Genomic DNA, 27,999 nt, shown 5'->3' with positions numbered 1-27,999 from the left:
ATAGCAAGTAACTTCAGATGCTCAATGGGCCTGAACCCAGCCAGGCTTTGCCTCCAGGGATTACAGCCAGAGTGCTAGTTTAGTTTAGAAAAGTTTACTTTTGTCAACAACAATGATTACTGTTGTGCAGGTTGTATTGCAACAGTGAACACCAATTGTGAATGTGTAGCAGTTAATTAAGCACCAACAATACCAATCTTTTTCACATTCCAATGAATTATAGTTTGTTCTATAAACACTGCAAACACACCACTGACATACTGTAAAACAAAATGTTCATGCAGCACTATTTTCTGACCGTAATCTTGAAATACTCTGAGTGAAGTACATGAGAGGGTTTCAAGGTGCAGCATAATCCTTCTGAAATAATAATAATAATAATAATAATAACTCTTCCATGTGCTGAAAACTTCAATACCCAAGGTGCCTTTTAGGAAAATGAGGCAATAGGAAAATATCATGATGAATAAGACATGTCATTAGAGCTCTAATACTGAGCAGGGTGAGTGATATTCCTTGTAGCCCCCTGCCACATAATAGTTATGAAACACAAGTGTGATGCAGATATTTATTGGCACCTCTCAAAAACACATTATACAGTACATACACGTTCACATTCAAGGTATTATATACAGAGTACTTGCAAGATATGAGTCTGAAGATTTACTGCTTTTACTTTGGCATACTGTCTAATATTTATTTTCAATGATGGCACATTAGAAAAGGGAATTTTCCACTCCACTCACCAATAACCTTTCTAGCAGTCCATTTGAAATATTGCATATACACTGAATGTACAAAACATTAAGAACACGTTCTTTCCACGACATAGAATTACCAGGTGAATTCAGGTGAAAGCTGTGATCCCTTATTGAATTCACTTGTTAAATCCACTTCAATCAGTGTAGATGAAGGGGAGGAGACAGGTTAAAGAAGGATTTTTAAGTCTTGAAACAATTGAGACATGGATTGTGTATGTGTGCCATTCCTAATGTTTAGTATACTCAGTGTATATTTCATCATTTTAAGCTTTCAAAATTGCACCACATCATGTTTGTGTAACTAATCTTCATCATGTACAGATTAGCATTTCAGAATTCTAGAGGAAGTATAGAAAGGAACTTTATTATGTGTCAGAATCCTGTGTGCATGTGCAAACGCAAATCACAGATGTCATATCACAAAATAATTAGTTGTGCTGTTCAGTGACAATCGAAAGCATGCAGTCATGTGACTGAAAGCCCCATAAAACAAAATAATATTTGGATGTTAAATTGTAAAAGAACATTCCATCAAGTGTACAGGTGGTATTAGGAAGTAGTTAGATCTATTTACTATCGGGATAGATTAGAGTACTAAACCAGAGGTTCTTCTAAACAGCCAGATAGTTTAGAAGTTTGCATTAGTAATTACCACATGAAGCTTAGGGGTATTGAGCATGTGTGGTTCCATTTCTAGACATCTATTCAGTAGCAGAGTGGAATGTGACCAGGTAAAACATAGAACAAATGCAACGTCAGCACTGTGTAGGCTATGTAAGTCTGTACGATGTGTTCATGTGTGTCAATAAATTATAAGAATGATGAGAAGATTGCATTGATCATTTGGCAATTGCACTGCAACTTGAGACAAAAACACAAAGATATGGTCTAAGGCCTGAATTGAGATGCTGTATGAACCATTCATTGACAGTGCACACACGCACGCAAACACACACATACACTCACACAGAAACGTTCTCTCACACACACACACACCCACACACACACAATGATTGTCTTACAGTACAAAGAGTGGATAAACAAAGATAGTGGATCTGTCCCAGGACTGGCTTCACATAACACTGATAATAGGGATGTGCAGCTTCTAAGAAAAAGTGGTAGACAGATAGATACTGTGGGTAGGCAGGCAAACAGGCAGGACCTCATTTAAGTCATTGTGAGTAGCCATGTCATCATTGCCACGTGTACAGAGCCTCGTAAAGGCCCACTCATGCCTCTCCTATGGTCTAAACCAGCGATCTGTACACTGACTAATTTGACCAATTGTTTCAATCAAGAGTGGAGCACATTAGTGTAGGCATAAGTTAAAATGCATGAACAACTGGAATGTTCATGAAACCATATTCATTTAAAAGCCACATGTCTGTATGTACTTTACATATACAATCTTGTACCTTAAAGATATTCCACCTAACGCTCCTGACTAGACTTACTCCCAATGGCTCCATTAATTGGCCATTCACAGGTGTTGCAGGGTGATAGTATGGCATGCATTATAGTGCAATGTCATTCACCTATGCAGTCTGGCTTTCTGGTGCATTAAATGCTCTCGTTAAAGTGGTAATTCCACATAATCAAGAATGCTCAATGCCATTTACAGGCTTCTCCAAGTGTAGGCAAAAAAATGACTCAAAAGCACTCTGCTGGATGTGGGTGAGACCAGGAGCAGATATCAGGGTGTGGTATAGCCTCTCTAACCGGCCACTGCTCCTTTAATCTCCCCACCTCCCCCTCAACCCCAAATTCATGTGATAACACTGGCTGTCCAATGGCACGGTGGCAGCATCAGATTTTCGGTGGGTTGTTGGTGACCTGGTCAATCCAGCGCAGGAACCTGCTGACCCGTGTGTACACCCCGGGGAAGGAGGGGTCACCACAGCCATGACCCCAGGAGATGATCCCCGTCAGCACCCAGCGCCCACCCTCCCCCTGACATACTAGGGGACCACCACTGTCACCCTGGCAACTGTCCACGCGCCGTCTGTCCGAAAGGCTGCCCGCACACAGCATGCGGCTGGTGTAGCGCTCGCCGTATCGCTTCTTACACTTCCAGGTGGGCAGCAGGGGAACCCAGGCCTGCAGCAGAGTACGGGAGTACTCCGAGTCTGAGAAAGAGAGAGAGAATGAGAAAGTGAGTGATGAACAGAGAGATAAGAGTGAGGCGGCCAAAATAAATGGAAATGTTCTGTCATATAAATATTGAGCAAATAACAGATCAAATGGCTGATTCCAATGTAAACACACAGGGAACTCTCCGTAACAGAGAGGCTTATGGTCAGTACCTGTGATGCCCCACCCTGTGATGACACAGGCAGCAGGCCTCTTGCCCCACTTGTTGCCAGGCGCAGGGAGGCAGGCTGAGTTGGTATGAGGGTTGAAGGCCACACAGTTGCCCTCTGTGCCTTTCAGCCTGAGTAGGGCGATATCATACTCCGAACCCTGGCTGTGGTACTTCCTGTGGATGACGATGAGCTCTGGGGACAGGCTGCGCTCAAAGTCATCCCTCTCCTCCGTGTGGTAGTCACCCAGTCGCAGCACGTAGCGAGATGGGTCCCTGCCAAACCTAGGAAAGAGGGAGAAAACAGAGCGAGGAAAAAAAGAAAAGGTAAGAGAGGGAATTAAGGTCTGAGGAGGTTAAGCCAAGCAGAAAAGAAGACTTGATTATCTCCTGCCAAGAAAAATACATTTGAATTGAAATGATCAAGGCAGTGACTCAAATACAAGTATCACTTATAAGTGGCATGACATCAATCTCTTATTAATAATATTTGATAAAATGATTGACATAGATCAAGTATTTGATCAAATGTACATATGTTTATGCCACATTACTGCATTACTGTATGCAACACTCGTCATTTTTTATAATGTGGTCACTGCAATTCTATCATTGGGCAGTAGATGTCTTTGTGGCCCACCTCTTGAAGCAGTGTGCAGCAGTCAGGACCCAGCAGGAGTTGATGAGCGTGGCTCCACACAATGGATGGTTCCCTTTGGACTGGGACTTGAGCCACAGAGACGCCTGCCAAGGCCAGTCCCCTCTACCACACCCAGGGGAGGAGAGAGAACATTAGCAGAAATAGATCATGGTTGATTTGATGTTATGATTTGACTTGTGTATGTGTTTTCATATATCTATGCAGTCATACGGTAATAGAACTGCTGAGAATCTGTTTGTGTGTGTGTGTGTGTGTGTGTGTGTGTGTGTGTGTGTGTGTGTGTGTGTGTGTGTGTGTGTGTGTGTGTGTGTGTGTGTGTGTGTGTGTGTGTGTGTGTGTGTGTGTACTTTACTATTTATATTTTTGACTACTTCAACTTTTACTACACTACATTCCTAAGGAAAATAATGTACTTTTTACTACATCAATTTTCCCTGACACCCAAAAGTACTCGTTACATTTTGAATGTTTAGCAGGATAGGAACATGGTCCAATTCACAGACTTATCAAGAGAACATCCCTGATCATCCCTACTGGCTCTGTGTGGCCCTGGCTATCCGTAAATGTAAAAAAAAACATGAAAATAGTGCCATCTGATTTACTTAATATAATGAATTTGAAACGATTTATACTTTTACTTTTGATACTTAAGTATATTTAAGCAATTACATTTACTTTTGATACTTAAGTATATTTAAAACCAAATAGTTTTTTACTTGAACTCAAGTAGTATTTTACTGGGTGACTGACTTTTACCTGAGTTATTAAGGTATCTTTACTTTTACTCAAGTATGACCATTTAGGTACTTTTTCCACCAGCGTACCTGATTGACTTGTCCCCACCAATAATCCTCCTCCTGCGTCGCTGTGTGTTTGGCCTCATGCCACAGGTCTGCGTTATTATGGCGCCGTCCCCCACCGGTTCGGGGACGTAGTCACAGATGACCCCTGCATCCTCACTATGCCGGCAGTCATGGGCATCTTCTCCCTCGGCCGGACACTCCCCCAGGGACGTCTCAGCCCCTGTGCACCTAACATTGTCCAGATGGATAAGGCCCTGGCCCTCTCCAAAATAGGCCATGGAGCGAGCCTTGGACACCCCACTGAAGAAGAGACACAGGGAAAGTGAATCTCAATATTCCAAAGTGGCCCTGTCTCCTGAATGGCAGTTAAAGGAAACCACATACTTGGCAGTGAGATATGAAGTATTCTGCAAATAGGGGAAATCATATATGATACAACGGCAAACATGAGAGAGAGAATCCATATTTACATAAATCCCAGCTGCCTGCACACCACTGCAGCGTTGATGTCATTCCAGCCGTCATCGCACACGCTCCCCCATTGGCCATTCAGAAACACTTCCACACGCCCTTCCTTCCGGCTCTCTCCAGCAACCAGTCGCACCAGAGGGCCTGAGGCCAGAACAGAGAAACACAATAAACCACAATATATTACCATAATAACAATATTGAATTTCACTTTTCTTTGCAAAATTCACCAGATAAGATAGACATCTAACTGAGATATGTTGATAGCAATTCTGATTTGAGGTCTTATGAGGTCTCAGTGGGTACAGCGAGTACAGTGAGGCCTACCTGTGATCTGTGGCAGCCCTGGCACCTCGTTGGTTTCACCTCCCCTCTCACAGCGCACCCCTACGTCCTCGCTGTGGGAGCAGTCGTGGCGTCCCCACTCGGCGTGCCCGCAGGACAGCAGGGTGCCCTCTGAGCCCTTACACTGCACCTCATCCAGCAGGATTAGCCCTGTGCCCTCCCCGTACAGCCCGTCTGACGCCACCTCTGCACGCCCTCTGCTGGACCAAACACGCCATTACTGCAGTATCGCTACAATATTACTACAGTTAAACCTAATTCACTTTCCCAGTACATTGTATTTGTACATAAAATGACCCCTGTAGACCGACCTGAAGCCCAGCTGTCTACAAACCACTTGTGCGTGGTGCTCAGTCCAGTTGTCGTCACACACCGTACCCCAGTCCCCAGAGTGGTACACCTCCAGACGACCTTCCCAGGGACTGTCAGACCCCACCAGCCGCACCACACCATCTGCAACACGGTGTGTGCATGAGACAGTGTGTATGTGTTTTCCATACAAATATGTGTATGTTCACAAAGCGTTCCTGTCCTGACTCCTGACCTGTATATGGGTTACAGGACACGCCAGCATCCTCCATGTGGTCACAGTTGTGTTGTTGCCAGTTGTTGTGGGGACACTCCTCCAGGGAAAGCTCGTTGCCTGTACACTGCAACCTGTCAAGGAAGATGGGTCCAGAGCCCTGACCAAAGTGGGCCCACGTCCACGCTTTCGGTACCCCCCTGAGTGGACACACACACAGATATACACAATGACCATATATGGACATGTAAACAATATATGGCAACTACTCAAGGGTCATCCTGATGTGCACATATAAAATGCATTCCCACCAAGTAAACAGGCCTTACACGTACTGTATAGAGCACACACACATGCACTTACACAGCAGAGAAAGACATATACACGACACAAAAAACACTCACACACACCAAATATAGTTATGGAGAGATGTATGATTCATGATCTGAAATGAGTCCTGGGACAGATCCACTATCTTTGTTTATCCACTCTTTGTACTGTAAGACAATCATTGTGTGTGTGTGTGTGTGTGTGTGTGTGTGTGTGTGTGTGTGTGTGTGTGTGTGTGTGTGTGTGTGTGTGTGTGTGTGTGTGTGAGAGTGTGTGTGTGCGTGTGTGTGTACATGTGTATACATGTGTGTCTGAGCAGAGAGAATTCCCCAGTGGCTTGCTTTGCAGGCCCTTATTCGTCAGAAGCCAGGTGACCTGCTAAGAGTGGCGATGACGTCTGAATAATGTGGATCAACTGGCTCCTCTCCTCCAGCAGAGCAACAACCCAAAACACTGTAGGCCATCAAAAATGCATGCCTTCCGTTCATCTATATTGATATAGTTCACTCAGTGGGAATGTAGCAGTGTAAAAAGGCTATCCTAGCAGGAGTGCATCCATCTCTGTGGAGAGCAGAGAGCTTTGGTTGGTGGGTAACTTCAAGCCTGGGAACCATTGCTGTTTGCTACCACTGATAGGGTTTAACCTCTAGTTTTATGTACTAGATGACATTTAGTGGAGGGAATCACATTCAAAACCCATATGCTGCATGTCAAGCACCATCCTCCAAGCAACTAGCCATCGGCATGCCTGTGCTGCTCACCCAAGGCCCAACTGCCGACAGACAACTTCAGCATCGATGTCATCCCACTGGTCATCACAGATGGTGCCCCACCTCCCATCATGGTACACCTCCACACGACCCTCAAAGTCCTCCAGGCCACCTACCAACCTCAAGGGGGCGCCATTGCCTGAAAAATACAACAGAAATCAAATAAAGTCCAGGTTTACTGGTCACATTACTCACGTTCACAGATTTGCAGGTGTTATAGCAGGTAAAGGTAAATTCTTGGGTTTCTAGCTCCAACAGTGCAGTAGAATGTCTTGTGTTACTGGCTCCAACATCACAGTAGAATGTATTGTGTTACTGGCTCCAACAGTGCAGTAGAATGTCTTGTGTTACTGGCTCCAACAGTGCAGTAGAATGTCTTGTGTTACTGCCTCCAACAGTGCAGTAGAATGTCTTGTGTTACTGGCTCCAACAGCGCAGTAGAATATCTTGTGTTACTGCCTCCAACAGTGCAGTAGAATGTCTTGTGTTACTGGCTCCAGCAGTGCAGTAGAATGTCTTGTGTTACTGGCTCCAACAGTGCAGTAGAATGTCTTGTGTTACTGGCTCCAACATCACAGTAGAATGTATTGTGTTACTGGCTCCAACAGTGCAGTAGAATGTCTTGTGTTACTGGCTCCAACAGTGCAGTAGAATGTCTTGTGTTACTGCCTCCAACAGTGCAGTAGAATGTCTTGTGTTACTGGCTCCAACAGCGCAGTAGAATATCTTGTGTTACTGCCTCCAACAGTGCAGTAGAATGTCTTGTGTTACTGGCTCCAGCAGTGCAGTAGAATGTCTTGTGTTACTGGCTCCAACAGTGCAGTAGAATGTCTTGTGTTACTGGCTCCAACAGCGCAGTAGAATGTCTTGTGTTACTGGCTCCAGCAGTGCAGTAGAATGTCTTGTGTTACTGGCTCCAACAGTGCAGTAGAATGTCTTGTGTTACTGCCTCCAACAGTGCAGTAAAATTTATTGCAAATACAATACAAATATACAAATAATCAAAACATCTAAACAAGAAATCAAGAAGTGACAGAACAAGTCCAATTATCAATCCAGAGTAGATATATTAGAGTGAGCATGGGACAGAATCCAGAATATGAATACGCGGTGTGTATAGACATTATATAATTTGGAAAGAAATGGTATGAACAGTAGTAGGTATATTAGGATGAGCTATGTCAATAATACAGTATATACATGCACAGTTAGTAGACAACAGTATATATAAAAAGAATAGGAGGTGACTAGCGTTCAATAACACGATATACATGGGGAAATAGTCTCAAGGTGCAGGGCAGAGTACCGGGCAGGTAACTGGCTAACAGTCTGATGGCATGGAGATAGAAGCTGTTTTTCAGTGTCTTTGTCCCGCTTTTGATGCACCTGTACCGTCACTACAATCGATGATAGCAGAGTGAACAGACCTTAGCTCGGCTGGCTGAGGTCCTTGATGATCGTCTTCGCCTTCCTTTTACACTGCTGTAATGCCCTGAAGGGCAGGCAGCATGCCCATGGTGTTGTGTTGGGCTGACCGCACCACCCTCTGACAAGCCATGTGGTTAGGGCGACGCAGTTGCCCTGCCAGGCAGTTGCCCTACCAGGCCGTGATGCAGCCCGACAGAATGCTCTCAATGGTGCTGTAAAAGTTTCTGAGGGTCTTAGGGGCCATGCTGAAATTCTTTAACCGCCTTAGGTTGTAGAGGGGCTGTTTCGCCTTCTTCACCACGGTGTCTGTGTGGTGGGACCGTTTCAGTGTCGGTGTGGTGGGACCGCACGCCTAGGAACTTAAAGCTTTAAACATTCTCCACTAAGGCCCTGTCGATGTGGATGGGGGTGTTTTCCCTCTTCTGTCTCCTGTAGTCCACGATCAGCTCCATTGCTCTTCTTTTCCAGGTGGGATAGGGCGGTTTGCAGTGCAACAGCAATTGTGTCGTCCGTGGATCTTTTGGGGCGGTATGCAAATTGGAGTGGGTCTAGCGTGTCAGGAAAGGTGGAGGTGATATGGTCCTTGACAAGCCTCTCAAAGTACTTCATGATAACAGAGGTGAGTGCTACAGGGCGATAGTCATTTAGTTCAGTGACCTTAGCTTGCTTGGGTACATGAACAATGGTGGACATCTTGAAGCAATGGCGCTTCTGTGTTGTGTTCCTCAAAGCAGGCAAAGAATGTGTTAAGTTTGTCTGGGAGTGAGGTGTCGGTGTCACTGACGTGGCTGGTTTTCTCTTTATAATCAGTGGTTATCTGAAGTCCCTGCCATATGTGTCTCGCATCTGAGCCATTTAATTACAACTCCACTTTGTCGCTGTAATGTATTTTTGCCTCTTTGATTGACTTTACAGTGCATTTAGAAAGTATTCACACCCTTCAACTTTTTTCACATTTTGTTGTGTTACAAGGTGGAATTCAAATGGATTTCATTGTCATTTTTTTGTCAATGAGCTACATAAAATACATAAAAATAAAACATTGATATATCTTGATTACATATATATTGATTACAAGTATTAAACCCCCTGAGTCAATACATGTTAGAATCCCCTTTGGCACCGATTACAGCTGTGAGTCTTTCTGGTTAATTCTCTAAGAGCTTTGCACACCTGAATTGTACAATATTTGCACATTATTCTTTAAAAAAGTCTTCAAGCTCTGTCAAGTTAGTTGTTGATCCTTGCTACAGCCATTTTCACGTAATGGCATAGATTTTCAAGACAATTTAAGTCAAAACTGTATCTAGGCCACTCATCAACATTCAATTTCGACTTGGTATGCAACTCCAGTGTTTGGCCTTGTGTTTAAGGTTATTGTCCTGCTGAAAGGTAAATTTGTCTCTCAGTGTCTGTTGGAAAGCAAACTGAGCCAGGTTTTCCTCTAGGATTTTGCCTGTGCTTACCTCTGTTCCATTATTATGATTTTAGATTTTTGGGATTGTTGTTGTAATTTTTTTCTAATTTTCTTCCCAAATTCGTGATTATGATCTCGTCTCATCGCTGCTACTCCCCAACGGGATCGGGAGAGGCGAAGGTCAAGTCATGCGTCTTCCGAAACATGACCCGCCAAGCCGCGCTTCTTAACACAACTCGGAAGCCAGCTGCACCAATGTGTCGGGGGAAACACTGTTCAACTGACGGCCAAAGTCAGCCTGCAGGTGCCCGGCCCACCACAAGGAGTCGCTAGAGCACGATAAACCAAGTAAAGCCCCTCGACCAAACCCTCCCCTAACCCGGGCGATGCTGTGCCAATTGTGCGCCACCCTATGGGACTCACGGTCATGAGTGGGATCAAATCCCAGGCTGTAGTGATGCGCGAACACTGCGAAGCAGTGCCTTAGACCACTGTACTGCTCGGGAGGCCTATTCCATTCATTTCTATCCTAAAAAAAATCCCTTGCCGATGACAAGCATACCCATAACATGATGCAGCCACCACCATCCTTGAAAATATGGAGTGGTACTCAGTGATGTGTTGTTGGATTTGCCCCAAACATAACGCTTTGTATTCAGGACATAATGTACATTTATGAACCACATTTTTTGCAGTTTTACTTTAGAGCATAAATGCAAACGGGATCCATGTTTTCAAACATTTTATTCTGTACAAGCTTCCTTCTTTTCACTCTGTCATTTAGGTTAGTATTGTGGAGTAACTACAATATTGTTGATCCATCCTCAGTTTTCTCCTATCACAGCCATTAAGCTCTGTAACTGTTTTAAAGTCACCTTTGGCCTCATGGTGAAATCCCTGAGCGGTTTCCTTCCTCTCTGGCAACTAAGTTAGGAAGGACACCTGTATCTTTGTAGTGATTGTGTGTATTGTGTGTATTGTGGATACACCATCCAAAGTGTAATTAATAACTTCACCATTTTCAAAGGGATATTCAATGTCTGCTTTTTTATTTTACCCATCTACCAATAGGTGCCCTTCTTTGAGAGGCATTTCAAAACCTTCCTGGTGTTTGTGGTTGAATCTGTGTTTGACATTCACTGCTCGACTGAGGGACCTATAGATAATTGTATGTGTGGGGTACAGAGATGAGGTAGTCATTAAAAAATCATGTTAACACTATTATTGCACACAGTGAGTCCATGCAACTTATTATGTGACTTGTTAAGCACGTTTTTACTCCTGAACGTATTTAGGCTTGCCATAACAAAGGACTTGAATACTTATTGACTCAAGACATTTCAGCTTTTCATTTTTTATTAATTTGTAAACATTTCTAAAAACATATTCCCACTTTGATATTATGGGGTATTGTATGTAGGCCAGTGACACAAAATCTCAATGTAATCAATTTTAAATTCAGGCTGTAACACAACAAAATGTGGAAAAAGTCAAGGGGTGTGAATACTTTCTGAAGGCACTGTATGGAGGTCATAGCTGGTCTGTTAGTACTCGTCCATGTTCCCAGTCACCTTACCGTAGTTAAATGCGGTGGCTCATGTTGGCATCATGTTACAATAGAAACAACTGTTCTTCTCAGTTATCGACTTATGGATCTCTTGGTCTCCTTGATGAATGCAAATGTAAATAACTTCTTGCCCAGTGCCATGATAAATAAAGCAATCCAAACCACAGAACTGTTGCAGTGCAATGACCCCTGACCCTAGAGTTTGGTTCAAAGCTCCGGCAAGTCATTAGAAACTACAGCAAGTACAAGTATGTGAGGGATGCAGGGAGAAGGAAAGAGGGGTAGATGAGTTATGCAATCTGAATATGTGAGCTGCCCTGGCAGAGAAGTTAAGGAGGTGGGGGTTGTTTGGGGTAGGGGGGTCAGAAGAGGGGTGCATGTGTGCCCTGTGGGACCCCTCCCACCTCCCTGGCAGGGCCTCAGGACTCTCAGATAACTTTCTCCTCCTAAAGTTTCAGACTGAATAATTCCCTGCACCGCACTAAATATACTGAGTGTACAAAACATGCTCTTTCCATGATCAACTGACCATGTGAATCCAGGTGAAAGCTGTGATCCTTTATTGATGTCACTTGTTAAATCCACTTCAATCAGTGTAGATGAAGGGGAGGAGACAAGTTAAAGAAGGCTTTTGAAGCCTTGAGACAAGTGAGACATGGATTGTGTATGTGTGCCATTCAGTGGGTAAATGGACAAGACAAAAGATTTAAGTGCCTTTGAACGGGTACGGTAGTAGGTATCAGGCGCACCGGTTTGTGTCATGAAGTGCAATTTTGCTGGGTATTTAACGCTCAACAGTTTCCTGTGTGTATCAAGAATGGTCCACCACCCGAAGGACATCCAGCCAACTTGACACAACTGGGAAGCACTTGAGTCAACATGGGCCAGCATCCATGTGGAACACTTTCGACACCTTGTAGAGTCCTGACGAATTGAGGCTGTTCTGAATTGAGGATGTTCTAAGGGCAAAAAGGGGTGCAACTTAATATTAGGAAGGTGTTCTTAATGTTTTGTACACTCAATGTATATACCCTCTACTCTTCTGGGCACTCCCTTCTATACCCTCATTCTAACACACCACTGTTGTTGTTCCCTCTGCCCCTTTGGGACTCTCTGACACAAGTGCTGCATAAGCCGCGAGAGCGTTCTGGCAGGCACAGAGAGCTCTAAAAGCTATGTGAATGACTAGGCAGGCAACATCAGCTCCCTCTTGGCTGTGCTGCTCAGAATAAACTGCTCTTGTTCTAGCTTTGCAGTGTTTGTGTTTTGGAGATGAGTATTGGGCCAGAGAATCTTAGCCATGAATCTCACCCTCTGGCCCACGCAGCTCTGACTGAGGTGGGAGAAGAACACTGGAGCTCTAAGAAAGAGGGAACAGTCTCTCTCTGTCCCTGTCTAACTCAACTAAAGGGGAAGTGGCTCTGCTGCTTTAGTACCTCTATATGTGTAATATGCCTAGCAATACAGTATGTACTATATTTATATGTGTAGCACTTGTGATAAATCTGCACTATTTATACCCAAGGATGTTTTGAAATCTCCAACACCCTCACCTTCAGGTGCAGCACACACCACCCCCGCTTCATTGCCATGGTTACAGTCGCTAGTGACAAACTTCCGACTCCTGCAGTCCAGCAGAGAGTTTTCGTTGCCACGGCAGCCAAGGCGTTCATAGTGGAAGAGTCCAGAGCCGGGCCCGAAATAGGAGTGCTGGAGGGCTGTGCCGATCTCACTGCAGACAGAAAGACAGGATGGACGGAGAGAGAAAGGTAGATGGACAGTCAGGAGTGGAGAGGATGATTTGACATACACACCCACACACACAGCTAAAAAAGTATCTCAGTAGCTCTCACCCCAGTCCAAGCTGTTTGCAGATCACACTCGCATCGCGGTCGGTCCAGTGTGTATCACATACAGCCCCCCACTGGCCATTTAGGTATACCTCCAGACGCCCGCTCTGAGGGGAGGACCCACCTACCAACCTGGCAGCTCCTGGAGAGGAGGGAGAGGGGAGAGGAGAGAGAAGAGAGGGCATTAAGGTATGGTACAGCATCAGAGATTGTGAAATCATTTGAAAGGACAGGTGGAACATCTCTCTCTCGCACCCATCAGAAACAGACAGACAGACAGATTGCTACCTCGTTAATCATAAATCCAACAGGTGTGATTATCTCAGGATAATTGCATAGAACACTTACATATTTCAACCTGGCAGGCACACACCCGAAAAACACACATGGGCACACACGCATTCACACACATACACGTTAACTGATAAAGGTTAACTGTTTGGAAGAGAAAGCTTGGGAGAGCTAGACAGAGACAGACTGATAATGACAGCGAATACAGATGTAGCTAAACAGATTTCAAAACGGGGGTATTGCCTCTGGCACTACATACAAGCAAGGTTCTGACAGGCCAGTAAAAACGGTTGTCTAAAGGACAGGCAGGGACACACTCCCATTGGGGGGCGGGAGTCACAGAGAGAACAATATCAGCTGCCTGATGGAGAGGTGGAAAACACAGTGGGAGGAGCTTACTGATAGACTGGAAGACAGACAGGATATATTGGGGCGTAGACAGATTGAAAAACAAAAACCATACAGGCAAGAAACACAGATAGACATAGACAGACATAGACAGACATAGCAACCTATGTGCCTGTCTGTCTAAGACAGATAGAGACACAGATCTCCTGCCAGAGCAATATGATCACCCCAAACACACTGCAAAAATACAAAGATACCTAGCGATTACTTTTTGGTCACTTTGGAATTCATACACCACCATAAATCATCTGGTTCCAGGTAGTTACCCAGCAGTATTGATTCTCTTGAAGTAAGTATTAGTCGGTAAATCCTCACCCTGGTGGCAGTCGCAGTAGGCCCAGCCGATGGCTCCAGAGCTCTGGCGGAAGAAGCACCAGGGGTTGGATTCACGGTCTGGGTTGCGGCAGTAGCTGTGGTCGCCCAGCCCCCGGCTCGGGTACTGCAGGACGTAGTCTGGGAACTCTGTCCACTTTAAGCAGGGCGAACCAGAGTCAGTCTGAGACACGGAGCCATTGTAGTAACCCAGCTCAGTGAAGCCCTCTGAACAGGACAGAGGAGCTAGGGAGACAGAGTCACATTCAGATACAATACTATGGGTTTATCAATGGATGAGCTTCTTAGTTAACACAGTATAGCAATAATTATTTTTGTGAGACGAAGTGGGGGGGTAAAGCTGAGTTTTAAAATTAAGTCACAATAAGCCATGCAAGGTTTAAAAAGATGTCCTCTCCTTTGTCTCCCTCTTTTGTTTACGATCCTCAGAAGTATAGAAGTGAGTCACCTGACTGGTCAGACTGACAGCCCGGTGCTGCAGTGCAGGGGCCAGAGTATTTGTGTAGGTCTGCTTTGCTGAGTCACAGAGTGTGGCGGGCTACCTTCAGACAACCTGAAAACCTGAGCCCTTACTACAACCCATCTGTGTCTGTGTATGCTTGTGTGTCTGTATCGCTTAGGAATTGTCCTTGAAATGCACCCTAGGCATAGAAGTCTTAAAATTATATGAAACATTAAAATCCTTCATGATTATTTTCTCAATGCTGTTGAAAGGATAGTTTGATCAGAGCATAGACACTGTATACCACTTTGGAGTGGATGACAATTCCTCAAGAGGGGTGGATGCTTGTCTGGAGAATCCAGTGCACTAGCCATGAGTTCCTACAGAGCTTACTGGGAAACTGAAACTCACTGCAATGCAATCCTCTGAATATTCAGGCCTTTTTAATTCCAGAATCATTCCACTGGGTCTACAAGTGCTGCAGCTCTATCCTCTAATTGCCTTTGTGAAGACGTCACCTGGGATTGTGATGGGAAACCTGAGCTCAGGGGCTCAGTTTTACAAACTAATCTATACAGGTTAAAGAGCCTCTGGGACCACCTATAAAGCTGACCCATCACATTCAAATAGGGGTGGGACATTAAACACAAGCATACATTCATCTGGTCCACAGATTGAGTTTTAAAGAGGGGAGGGTCTGTGGTTTAATGACAACCAGAGCCAGGGTGAGCCCTGGACCTGGTCCATGTATTTCCAATGAATCAACATCTGGTAATACATCATGCAAAAAATGGAGACAATTTATTGAATAAATCAGTTAAAGCAAATCCAGAAAAAAATATATCTCTAATTTAATTTTGAGTTCCTTTCCAAGGCTCTGAGCATGGCGTGCTTAATCCCAGTGCTAGGAACTCGTTTTGTCATTTTAGTTTTCTGTTTGAGTTCCTTTCCCCGGCTCTGAGCACCGCGTGTTTAATCCCAGTGCTAGGAACTCGTTTTGTAATTTTAGTTCTGTTTGGACCCCATCCTTAACCCTAAATTCAGAATGAATGCCTAAACATAAGTAATAATCTGTAGATGGCACCACACTCCATAATAAAAAGGGAAACACACTTCATAATCTCTGTTGATTGCAGTTATGGCAAATGTCTCCATTTGCCTTGGTTGTTACGTTGACTAATTATCAGTCCCTTTTCAAGTGGCTATGTATGGGCGGAACTGCCTAATAATCCATCTTTAGTAGCAGCTAATATTCACCTTTAGGTCCATGCTTCCTGTGATATGTAACTGATATGGCAGTACCTCAGGCCATGGTGTGCGCGTACTGTAAATGATATGAAGGAGAGTCGCGCTAACATCCCTCTGGAGCCAGGTGTTAAACCCTGAGGAGAGTGGAGGGAAGTGGATATGGGCACTGGGGTCCAGCCAGGGAAGGAAGACACCCTCATCACGTACCTAAACTCCTCCTCTTGAACTCTCTAAACCAGTGGATTAGTGGCCGCAAGTCCTTTCAGTTGTCGTTGGGTAAACATTCACACCTGTGAGCGATCGCTCGCAAATCTACATCCACCCAGTGTGTGGTCTAACCCCTGTCTGTGTTTGTTTGAGTGACTGCCGGTTTGCGTTCGCACAGGCTTAGTGACTTAGTTAAGACCAACCAACTCCCGCTGCTGTGTAGTGAAAGCTACAACCGAAAGCCAGCAGAATATGCTGGTTTTGGTGTTAGCAGTTCATACTTCAATGAAAGACCTAGTTAGACTGCAGCTGGCCAGGAACAGAGCGGCATGTCTTGCTCTTCATTGTACTCAAAGGGCTGATATAAATACTATGCATGCCATTCTCTCTTGGCTAAGAGTTGAGGAGAGACTGACTGCATCACTTCTTATTTTTATTAGAAACATTCATGTGTTGAAAATCCCAAATTGTTTACATAGTCAACTTACACACAGCTCTGACACACACACTTACCCCACCAGACATGCCACCAGGGGTCTTTTCACAGTCCCCAAATCCAGAACAAATTCAAGAAAGCGCACAATATTATATAGAGCCATTATTGCCCGGAACTCCGTTCCATCTCATATTGCTCAAATTAACAGCAAATCTGGTTTAAAAAAACAAGACAAAGCAGCACCTCACGGCACAAAGCCTCTCCTCTATTTGACCTAGATAGTTTGTGTGTATGTATTGATATGTAGACTACATGTGCCTTTTTAAATTGATGTAGTTCTGTCCTTGAGATGTTCTTGTCTATTAATGTCCTGTATTATGCCATGTTTTGTGTGGACCCCAGGAAGAGTAGCTGCTGCTTTCGCAAAAGCTAATGGGGATCCTAATAAAATACCAAATACCAGCAGTGAGAGACAAGACTGGATGGAGAGGGTATCCACAGATTGATGCCTGAGAGAGAAGACATCTTGAAAGAGGAATACTGTGCTCAATTCCAGATTGACCTCTTGCCCCAAATCCTGGTCACTTTATGTAGATCTGAAAGGATTGGCTAGGTACAGATGTAGGATCTTAATTTCATAACCATGTTGCAGAAGAACATTCCTGCATGCAGGAAACAGAACATTGTGTACTGTATTCGAGGTTTAAAAAGTCTGCTGAAGTTTGTAATTTCAGACTTGATTTTCCCTTACGAAAAATGTATCAACCCCTATAAAAAATATCCATCAATTATAATCCACATTTCCTGTTGGTGCAGGATTATTTTCCTGCTATAGAAAACTGTCTCAAATTAAGATCCAACATCTGTATGAGAAATACGGTAATAATAACTTTTTTTTAAAAATAACTTACACCTATCCAATCCTTTCAGATGTCAGCAGTGCCTAAGGGTTGGAGTCTGTCTTTGTCAAGATGGATCACAGAGGTCGATTGAGAGATTTGTTGGGGTCAATGAGTGCTGGAAGAGTCAAGTTTCAAGTTTTTTTAATGTCACATGCACAAGTACAGTGAAATGTATTAACCCCAACAATGCAGTAATTAATAACAAAGTAATACAAAAAAATAACAAGGTAGAACAAAAACACACAATATTTTTTTTTTAAATGACAACTAATAAGAACACAATAAAGTAAGTAAGCATAATATATACAGGGTCAGTTCAGGTACCATACCTACAATGTGCAAAGACACTGGATCGATAGAGGTAGATATGTACAGTACAGGGGTTAGGTGACTAGGCTTCAATATATAAGATAAACAGAGTAGCAGCAACATATATGATGATTGTATGTGAGTGGGTGTTGTGTAGAGCTTTCCTCTTACACAGCCTAATATAGAGGTCATGGGTGGCAGGGAGCTTGACCCCAGTGATGTATTGGGCTGTACTGGGCCGTCCGCACCTGTCTCAAGCGCAGTTTGTCTTCTAAGCCCTCCTATGCTGTCAACATCATGGCAGGTACCATTGAATAATACCAAGTGTGATTGACAGTTATTTGTCCCAACTCCCAGTCTAAATGACTCCCCAGAAAGCAAAGCCAAAACGTCTTGTCCTCTCAGAGGGTGTGCTTTTCTTTCCTCTTCAACTAAACTGTGCTCTCATTTTCCAATTTGTATCTGCCATTCCCTAAGGCATTGAATATTTTAGAAAGTATATATGGTTTTGAGACACTGAGATGTGTGAGATGTTTTTCTGTACTAAGCTGATCCTAAATCCTGATCCTAAATCCTTCTGAGTCACCACTATCTCAGCACATGTCTCAATCTCACAATGATTCCACCTCATCCAGCTTCCCTGCCTGGCATATTGAGAGGAGATACATATTTGATAGAGTTCACACAGTGAGAGGGTGCCAGACACAGAAAGGTTATTAGGAAAGGTTACCGGAACATACTGATCCTTAAACACACACACACACGCACGCGCCACACAAACAGACACACGCTCACACACAGATTCAAACACACACATGGACAAGCTTACGCTGCAGACACAAACACAAACACACAAAATCCCAAAAACAAATGAAAAGATCACCAGCACGTGAAAGCAGACGTGCTGTATCGAATGTGTACGTGTATGGATAACCTCAGTTCCCATGCAGAGGAGGAACTGAGTGAGTATATGAATGCATGCATTGAGAGCAAGAAACTGTGTATGCATGTGGGTGTCAGAAAAATGTTCCACTGTCCATCCTAGATTTATTAAGCTCTAAAGTCTCTTAGCATAGCTCACATTCTATCCCTGATGGGTGTCTATAGTTGAGCCACAAATGGAGACAACCATCTATAAGACCCAGACTGGAACTCCCGTTGAGACCCCATAACATAACAGTAACTTCAGCGAAGACAAGAACCAGACATACAGTGTCTGGTTGATGGAAAGTGGGAGTCTTTATCAGAGATGATGTCAGGGCTCTAAAAGCAGGGCCTTGTTTAAATCAGGGCCACTCGCATTTCCATAAGTGAAAGCCTGAACATGAGGCAATCTGGTAGGAATCTCATTCTGTCTGAGCATGAACTAGGAGTCTAAGGCGTGGGATGGGTAAAGGGGGGGTTAGTAGGGTTGGATAAGATATTAGCATCGCGCCCGAGGGATCCAAAGGACTGGACCTGCCTGGGCATGGAGGGTGTGGTGATGGTTCAAAGACTAATTGGTATATGAGATGAAATGTTGTATCTATCATCCCAACTCTTTCATCTAATAACCATCCATTTCCATGTACATGCTAAAATTCATATCACATTACAAGCTGAACGAGAGATCAAGTGTTCCCTTCATCTACTCAGCAATACTGAGCACTGTGTGATTTTGCCTATTTCTTAGCTGCAGGGATCCAGCTTGGATGAATCCCTAACCGTCAAAAAGGAGAACTCTTTTTTTTATTCTAGGAAAAAGCAGCTTGCATTTTCAAAGCTGTTTGGTGCTAATACCAAAGCTGGTTATGTGTCTTTTGATTGTGGATAATAAGTTTTTGAAATGAGGTTAAAGAGAGCGAGAGCAAGAGATGTTGAACGTTGCCTAACTATCGTCCCATCCTTCAGGGGCCCAATCAGAATCACCATCTGATTATGAGCAGTGCTGGTGACAAAGGACTCGCTAATAATGGCTTTAGCAGAGGAAGGGGGCATTTTTGATAGAGGGCTTTTTCAAACTTTTAATCTGAATTCGTGACATTTTGCTGAAACAACACACCGCCATCTCACATCCACACCCCACATCATCCCACTAAGTATTGTACATTTAAGCGATTCATTTAATGCTGCTTAGTCGTTTATCCATGTCCTTAGATGATTTGGAAGAATCACAATGATGGATGGATGAAATCAAGACCTATTAGAAATAAGAGGAACAGGAAAAGCGTTGTCTACCTGCACTCTGCAGAGTATTTAGGTAGGTGTCTTGAGAGATGACCTGCAAAAAACAAGACAACAGAAAATGAAGCTTCAGGCCTATGCCACTTAGAGCAAGTTTCCCACATTAGGTTATGGATGCTTGATCATAAGTAGCCCCTTATGTCCTGTAAGTAGTGTTGTTTGTAGCTTTCATACGGAACAACTTATTATCTCTCTCTCACTGTTGTATTATATTGTATTGTAGCCTACTTGTAGTCATATGGTGTTACTCTATCATGTTATTCTGTGGATCAGTGAAAATCATTTTAATATTGTGTTAACCATGTTTATCTCTCTTCTCTTCTGCTATATTTTCAATGACTTCGTCACCACTGAGGCTGGGAACAGGAGGCATAGTTTAGAATGTCTATGCAGAACGCAATAAAATGATTGCGGGGTTAAGTTAAGGGGTGCTACTTTAAGGCACCATTATCACAACCGAGGCCACTGAAATCAATACTGTCACGCATGGGAAACAGCACGCGGTGACGCAATGTCTGGGACTAGGTCTACTTTCGGTATAGCATAGTCTGCACATTAGTCAGTTGAACTCTAATAATTGCATCTGTCAATCTAATGGAGACGGGAGCAGCTGGGGTAATGCCTGAAGCAAAACGTGCCTCTTGCAGACATCTAAAGCACAAATTTATAATGAGACACAGCTCACCAGAAAAAAAAGAGCTTTGAGCAATATTCTTTGGGGAAAAGGACAAGGGGCTGTATGTAGTTCCCTAGCCTATTGGGTAACACAATATTAATAAGAATGAATAAACTATTTAGAAATAGTATCCTATACACATATATATGTATTTCATCATTTCTAAACATCTATAAACATGCATACAGTTCATGAGCATTTATAACCTATAATCATTTGTAAAGCATTTATAGTATGTAATATTCATGAGGCTTATTCATTTAAGACTTATCCATAAAGAGCAAGCAATTACTAGTCTACAATTGTCGTATTTTACTCCATTGTTTGTGCTTTTGTTACCACTTGATGTATAGCTTGTATACCTTACAAAAATGTAACGTTGCTCTCAAGGAATGTCATTGGCTACGCACATCAATTGCTATTTGCAAGTGAGTATGAAGATATCATTGGATGCATTTGCTCCATTGTTTAAACTTTTATTGGTGGCTTACTCTTGCACACCTCAGACTGTAAAACGCACGAGATAACTCACCAGTTTGTTGTGAGCAGCATTAGCGTGAGCATCAATGGTGGAATCGGCGGGTTCGGCTTCAAATTAAAGTCACCCATTGAAACTGATGCAAACTGATACAAATAGCGTAATCATGCAACAATTGGAAGAGATAATGCTAAACAAGGTAGGAATGTTTAAAAATATACAGTGCCTTGCGAAAGTATTCGGCCCCCTTGAACTTTGCGACCTTCTGCCACATTTCAGGCTTCAAACATAAAGATATAAAACTGTATTTTTTTGTGAAGAATCAACAACAAGTGGGACACAATCTTGAAGTGGAACGACATTTATTGTATATTTCAAACTTTTTTAACAAATCAAAAACTGAAAAATTGGGCGTGCAAAATTATTCAGCCCCCTTAAGTTAATACTTTGTAGCGGCACCTTTTGCTGCGATTACAGCTGTAAGTCGCTTGGGGTATGTCTCTATCAGTTTTGCACATCGAGAGACTGAAATTTTTTCCCATTCCTCCTTGCAAAACAGCTCGAGCTCAGTGAGGTTGGATGGAGAGCATTTGTGAACATCAGTTTTCAGTTCTTTCCACAGATTCTCGATTGGATTCAGGTCTGGACTTTGACTTGGCCATTCTAACACCTGGATATGTTTATTTTTGAACCATTCCATTGTAGATTTTGCTTTATGTTTTGGATCATTGTCTTGTTGGAAGACAAATCTCCGTCCCAGTCTCAGGTCTTTTGCAGACTCCATCAGGTTTTCTTCCAGAATGGTCCTGTATTTGGCTCCATCCATCTTCCCATCAATTTTAACCATCTTCCCTGTCCCTGCTGAAGAAAAGCAGGCCCAAACCATGATGCTGCCACCACCATGTTTGACAGTGGGGATGGTGTGTTCAGCTGTGTTGCTTTTACGCCAAACATAACGTTTTGCATTGTTGCCACAAAGTTCAATTTTGGTTTCATCTGACCAGAGCACCTTCTTCCACATGTTTGGTGTGTCTCCCAGGTGGCTTGTGGCAAACTTTAAACAACACTTTTTATGGATATCTTTAAGAAATGGCTTTCTTCTTGCCACTCTTCCATAAAGGCCAGATTTGTGCAATATACGACTGATTGTTGTCCTATGGACAGAGTCTCCCACCTCAGCTGTAGATCTCTGCAGTTCATCCAGAGTGATCATGGGCCTCTTGGCTGCATCTCTGATCAGTCTTCTCCTTGTATGAGCTGAAAGTTTAGAGGGACGGCCAGGTCTTGGTAGATTTGCAGTGGTCTGATACTCCTTCCATTTCAATATTATCGCTTGCACAGTGCTCCTTGGGATGTTTAAAGCTTGGGAAATCTTTTTGTATCCAAATCCGGCTTTAAACGTCTTCACAACAGTATCTCGGACCTGCCTGGTGTGTTCCTTGTTCTTCATGATGCTCTCTGCGCTTTTAACGGACCTCTGAGACTATCACAGTGCAGGTGCATTTATACGGAGTCTTGATTACACACAGGTGGATTGTATTTATCATCATTAGTCATTTAGGTCAACATTGGATCATTCAGAGATCCTTACTGAACTTCTGGAGAGAGTTTGCTGCACTGAAAGTAAAGGGGCTGAATAATTTTGCACGCCCAATTTTTCAGTTTTTGATTTGTTAAAAAAGTTTGAAATATCCAATAAATGTCGTTCCACTTCATGATTGTGTCCCACTTGTTGTTGATTCTTCACAAAAAAATACAGTTTTATATCTTTATGTTTGAAGCCTGAAATGTGGCAAAAGGTTGCAAAGTTCAAGGGGGCCGAATACTTTCGCAAGGCACTGTATATGTTGTAATCGCACTGTGGGTGTATTTGAATTCAGAATTGCATTGGGGGCATACCTACAGTGCATTCTGAAAATATTCAGATCCCTTTACTTTTTCCACATTTGTTACATTACAGACTTATTCTTAAATGGATTAAATAAAAAATGTTCCTCATCAATCTACACACAATACCCCAGAATGGCTTTGGTCAGGGAGATGACCAAAAACCCAATGGTCACTGACAGAGCTCCAGAGTTCCTCTGTGGAGATGGGAGAACTTTCCTGAAGGACAACCATCCCTGCAGCACTGGATCAATCAGGCCTTTATGGTAGATTGGCCAGACGGAAGCCACTCCTCAGTAAAAGGCACATGACAGCCCGATTGGAGTTTGCCAAATGGCATCTACAGGACTCTCAGACCATGAGAAACAAGATTCTCTAGTCTAATGAAAACAAGAATGATCTTTTTGGCATGAATGCCAAGCGTCACGTCTGGAGGAAACCTGGGAGCATCACTACAGTAAAGCATGGTGGTTGCAGCGTCATGCTGTGGGGATGTTTTTCAGCGGCAGAGAGACTAGTCAGGATTGAGGGAAAGATGAACGGAGCAAAGTACAGAGAGATCCTTGATGAAAACCTGCTCCAGAGCACTCAGGACCTCAGACTGGGGGCGAAGGTTCACCTTCCAACAGGACAACGACCCTAAACACACAGTCAAGACAGCGCAGGAGTAGCTTCGGGATAAGTCTCTGAACGTCCTTGAGTGGCCTAGCCAGAGACGGACTTGAACCTGATCGAACATCTCTGGAGAGACCTGAAAATAGCTGTTCAGCGACGCTCCCCATCCAACATGACAGAGCTTAAGAGGATCTGCAGAGAAGAATGGGAGAAACTCCCTAAATACAGTTGTGCTACGCTTGTAGCGTCATACCCAAGAAGACTCGGGGCTGTAATCACTGCCAAAGGTGCATCAACAAAGTACTGAGTTAAGGGTCTGAAAACTTGTGTAAATGTGATATTTCATTTATTTATACATTTGCACAATTTTATTAAAAACTGTTTTTGCTTTGTCATTATGGGGCATTATGTGTAGATTGATGAGGGAAAAAAACAATTCATCAATTTTGGAATAAGGCTGGAATGTAACAAAATTTGGAAAAAGTCAAGTGGTCTGAATAAATTCTGAATGCACTGCTATATGCACTGTACAGCCTAACCTATGGATTGTGCACCCATGAAATGGGGTATCAGCCAACTCAGTGTTGATCATGCTAATGTAGATCACTCCCTACTGACGTATGACTTGTGCAAGGGATGGCGCGGTTTGACAAAAAGATCTCTCACTATCAAATCTAATCGCCTGCAGATGACAAAATAAATGGGGTCCTATTCAACGAAATGTACAGGCTATCGTTTTCTTTATTAATTGATAGGCGCGATAACTTTGCGCATATAGGACACACAGTCAGCCTTCATAAATAGACTGAATGTTAACCATTTATTTATATATACAGTACCAGTCAAAAGTTTGGACACACCTACACATTCAAGGGTTTTTCTTTATTTGTACTATTTTCTACATTGTATAATAATAGTGAAGACATCAAAACTATTAAATAACACATATGGAATCATGTAGTAACCAAAAAACTGTTAAACAAATTAAAATACTCTTCCGTTCAAAAGTTTGGTCACTTTGAAATGTCCTTGTTTTTTACATCAAATTGGTCAGAATTATAGTGTAGACTGAGCAAGAGGACAAGTACATTAGAGTGTCTAGTTTGAGAAACAGATGCCTCACATGTCCTCAACTGGCAGCTTCATTCAATAGTACCCGCAAAACACCAGTCTCAACGTCAAGGAGAGTGATGGTGCTGCATCAGATGACCTAGCCTCCACAATCACCCGACCTCAAGCCAATTGAGATGGTTGGGATGAGTTGGATGGCAGAGTGAAGAAAAAGCAGCAAACAAGTGCTCAGTATATGTGGGATCATGTAGTAACCAAAAAAGTGTTATACAATTCAAAATATATTTTATATTTGAGATTATTCAAGTCTTGAAGGACTGTTGGAAAAGCATTCCTCATGAAGCTGTCATCAAAGCAAAGGGTGGCTACTTTGAATAATCTCAAATATAAAATATATTTTGAATTGTTTAACACTTTTTTGGTTACTACATGATTCCATATGTGTTATTTCATAGGTTTGATGTCTTCACTATTATTCTACACTGTAGAAAATTGCAAAATAATAAAGAAAAACCCTTAAATTAGTCCAAACTTTTGACGATTACTGTATATATATTTATACTAGGGTTGACCTATACAGCCTTATGTTAAAAACAAGCCAAGTTCAATTGCTGAGAATAATGGTCTGTCCAAAGTAGTTCCTTCAACGGGCAATGAAACAAACGGATAAGGGTAGGTAGACTATTGCTGGCGCTCAAGTTTTCTTGGGATCTAATACCTTAGTGAAAATAAAATGTAGCCTACAGGGCACGATACAATCATTGGATTGAAAATAAAAGCTTAACAATGATGCATTGCAGCAGTAGGTTTTCAGGTGAAAATTCAGGTGAATATGTTTAACCTCGGAATTCGGGTTTACTGGCACACAGGAAATTGCCACGCACAGCATCGATATTGCCATTTGCGTAAGTGTAAATTGGCTACGCATAACCAATAAACTACGCGAAGTCTATTGCCTACACATTTTAATGACTGTAAATCGTAAGGAATTTGGTTAGGTTATCTATGGGTCACCTGTGTTTACCTTTCTGTTGTAAATGAATAGCCGTTCGCAAACAGAAACGCAGTGATAATGAAAGAAAAAGCAGGCACATACCTCTCCAGAAACTGAGATCAGACAACACCATGCAATTGACAGAGAGAAGAGTCCCTTTAAAGCTTCCTGGTCCGTCATCCTTTTATGTGTCATTACCCGCGCCTTGAGCAGATTTCACCCATATCCAACGCAAAAAGTCAGCCTCCAAGTGCAAGCGACACTGACCAGGATAAAGAGAGCCCGATTGGGACCGTCCAAAGTTAGGCGAGGCACGGGACAATGAGCCGATGGGGTTGTTTTTTCTGTGTCTGGAAAAAGATACAAAAATAATCGAAACTCCTATGTGACATTACACACCCTGTGGTGCCAGCTGTGCTTCAAGCATAGACTATAGCTTAAAGACGATCCCCTTCGTGAGGAAGTGTCACTGAAAGCAGACACCGGTGAGAGAAACACACTCTCTCGCCTTCAGTGCGATGCACATATGCCAAGTCGAGAATAAACACACACAGCAAGCTCAACACTGTCTAGTTGCATTTCACTGGCGTAATGGGGCGCCGCTGTGCGCAGAGGTAAATTAGTGAAGGGTTTTAGGTTTTATAAAGGAAATGCGATTGAGCTGAGTAGGCCCCTAACTGCATATTGCTGTGGGATTTTGAAGCCAAAATATGCCGGAATTTAATGACAAATGTTCCACCTGGATTCGATGTGCACGGTGAATTCAACCCACATCACCAAAACCAAAAAACATTCAATTAGCCCTACGCATCTTCAGAACATACTTTCAAGGCATGGGCAGTTAAAACAACTAAATTATCAATTAAATGCATATTGCCTTCCAGTAATGAGACCTACACATATTCTCTAACATAAACCACTGTTGCATCCTCATTTAGGCAAGGTTTTGGTAGGTTAGTGCAATCCGGGTTTCTTGGGAAGCCCATACCTTAACCTCTAACCTGTAGCACCATTTTTGTAAGGCCAGAAATGCATATAATAGTAATTTAGAGTACCCCAAGAAAACATTCCAAATTGCAAACTCATAAATCAATTGTCATAATATTGTAATGTTGTTCAAAAAATGTGTTTGAGGTTTTCTCCAAATCAGCTCTAACTTCGGAAACAATCCGATTTCTGGACTGCCCTGCAGTCAGTGTAACACTGTGAATGAAAAACGTAAAAAGTGGGATACATTTGTGAGGTGGGCGAATTGGGATTTACTATTTCTATTTTTGACAACTTTTACTTCACTACATCTCTAAAGAAAATGATGTACTTTTTACTCCATACATTTTCCCTGACACCCAAAAGTACTCATTACATTTTGAATGCTTAGCAGGACAGGAAAATTGTCTTAATTTACACACTTATGAAGAGAACATCCCAGGTCATCCCTACTGCCTCTGATCTGGCGGACTCACTTTGACTAAACACATGCTTCCTTTGTAAATTATGTCTGAGTGTTGGAGCCTGCCCCTGGTTATCTATACATTTAAAAAACAAGAAAATGGTGCCATCTGGTTTGCTTAATATAAAGAATTTAAAATGATTTGTAATTCTACCTATATTTGAGCAATTGCATTTACTTTTGGTACTTAAGTATATTTAAAACCAGGTCCTTTTAGACTTTTACTCAAGTAGGATTTTACCCGGTGACTTTTACTTGAGTAATTTTCTATTAATGTATCTTTACTTTTACTCAATTATGACAATTGGGTACTTTTTCCACCACTGCCATTAATGTTGTTTCTAAAGCATCTCAAAGAGTCAGAAGCACAAGCAGAGACCCAGCATTATCCCTAACTAGGTTTCCATCCAATTGGTGACAGATTTTCATGCAAATATTCTAAAATCCACATAAAAACAATATGGCATTTTCCCACCAAAGATGTGTTTCCATCCAATTGACTGGTTGCAGATAAAAGGCTGTGCATGATGACATGGTACACATAAAAATACGTTTTGCTGTTACATTTCCATGTATCTAATACAAAGTTAAATGGTTTTCATCGCATTTTCAACTCTACTGATGGTTTTCACAAATGTTGTTTGCATTATATAGCGAGTGTGCCCACTCTGGTATTGACATGTGCGCTATAGCCAATTGCTTGCAGATACAATGTGCGCAGATAGCCTACATGATGATATTATTATGGACAAAAGAGCAAGATTATTTTTATTTGTCAAAAAGCAGGCAAGCATTGTTGATCATGTC

The 27,999-nt window shown here is 42.7% G+C and overlaps 1 protein-coding gene across 1 annotated transcript; it reads right to left on the bottom strand.

Moving 5' to 3' along the window:
- Nucleotides 1-551: 551 nt before the first annotated feature.
- Nucleotides 552-26,343, bottom strand: LOC110528418 (neurotrypsin). Its single transcript, XM_036984226.2, has 14 exons — nucleotides 25,845-26,343; nucleotides 20,016-20,058; nucleotides 14,237-14,479; nucleotides 13,226-13,364; nucleotides 12,926-13,104; nucleotides 6,952-7,099; nucleotides 5,882-6,060; nucleotides 5,649-5,790; nucleotides 5,320-5,534; nucleotides 4,995-5,136; nucleotides 4,546-4,824; nucleotides 3,701-3,823; nucleotides 3,065-3,345; nucleotides 552-2,887 (listed from the first exon to the last, which is right to left on the bottom strand). The coding sequence occupies exons 1-14, from the start codon at nucleotides 25,935-25,937 to the stop codon at nucleotides 2,568-2,570; spliced, it is 2,526 nt and encodes an 841-aa protein (XP_036840121.1). The 5' UTR covers nucleotides 25,938-26,343; the 3' UTR covers nucleotides 552-2,567.
- Between the last annotated feature and the right edge of the window lie 1,656 nt (nucleotides 26,344-27,999).

The sequence above is a fragment of the Oncorhynchus mykiss genome, chromosome 1 (assembly GCF_057628025.1).
Source record: "Oncorhynchus mykiss isolate SJ-2025 chromosome 1, ASM5762802v1, whole genome shotgun sequence".
Lineage (NCBI taxonomy): Eukaryota > Metazoa > Chordata > Actinopteri > Salmoniformes > Salmonidae > Oncorhynchus > Oncorhynchus mykiss.
Note: the sequence above shows the minus strand (reverse complement) of the source record. Positions and strands in the feature narration are given on the sequence as shown.

Excerpts from the sequence above, each read along its gene's own strand:
- LOC110528418 (XM_036984226.2), bottom strand. The coding sequence starts at position 25,937 with ATGACACATAAAAGGATGACGGACCAGGAAGCTTTAAAGGGACTCTTC. Across the intron at positions 7,100-12,925 it reads GGTGTGTGCTGCACCTGAAG|GCAATGGCGCCCCCTTGAGG; the intron begins GTGAGGGTGTTG and ends TGTATTTTTCAG. Across the intron at positions 3,824-4,545 it reads GGTGGGGACAAGTCAATCAG|AGGGGACTGGCCTTGGCAGG; the intron begins GTACGCTGGTGG and ends TGGGTGTGGTAG.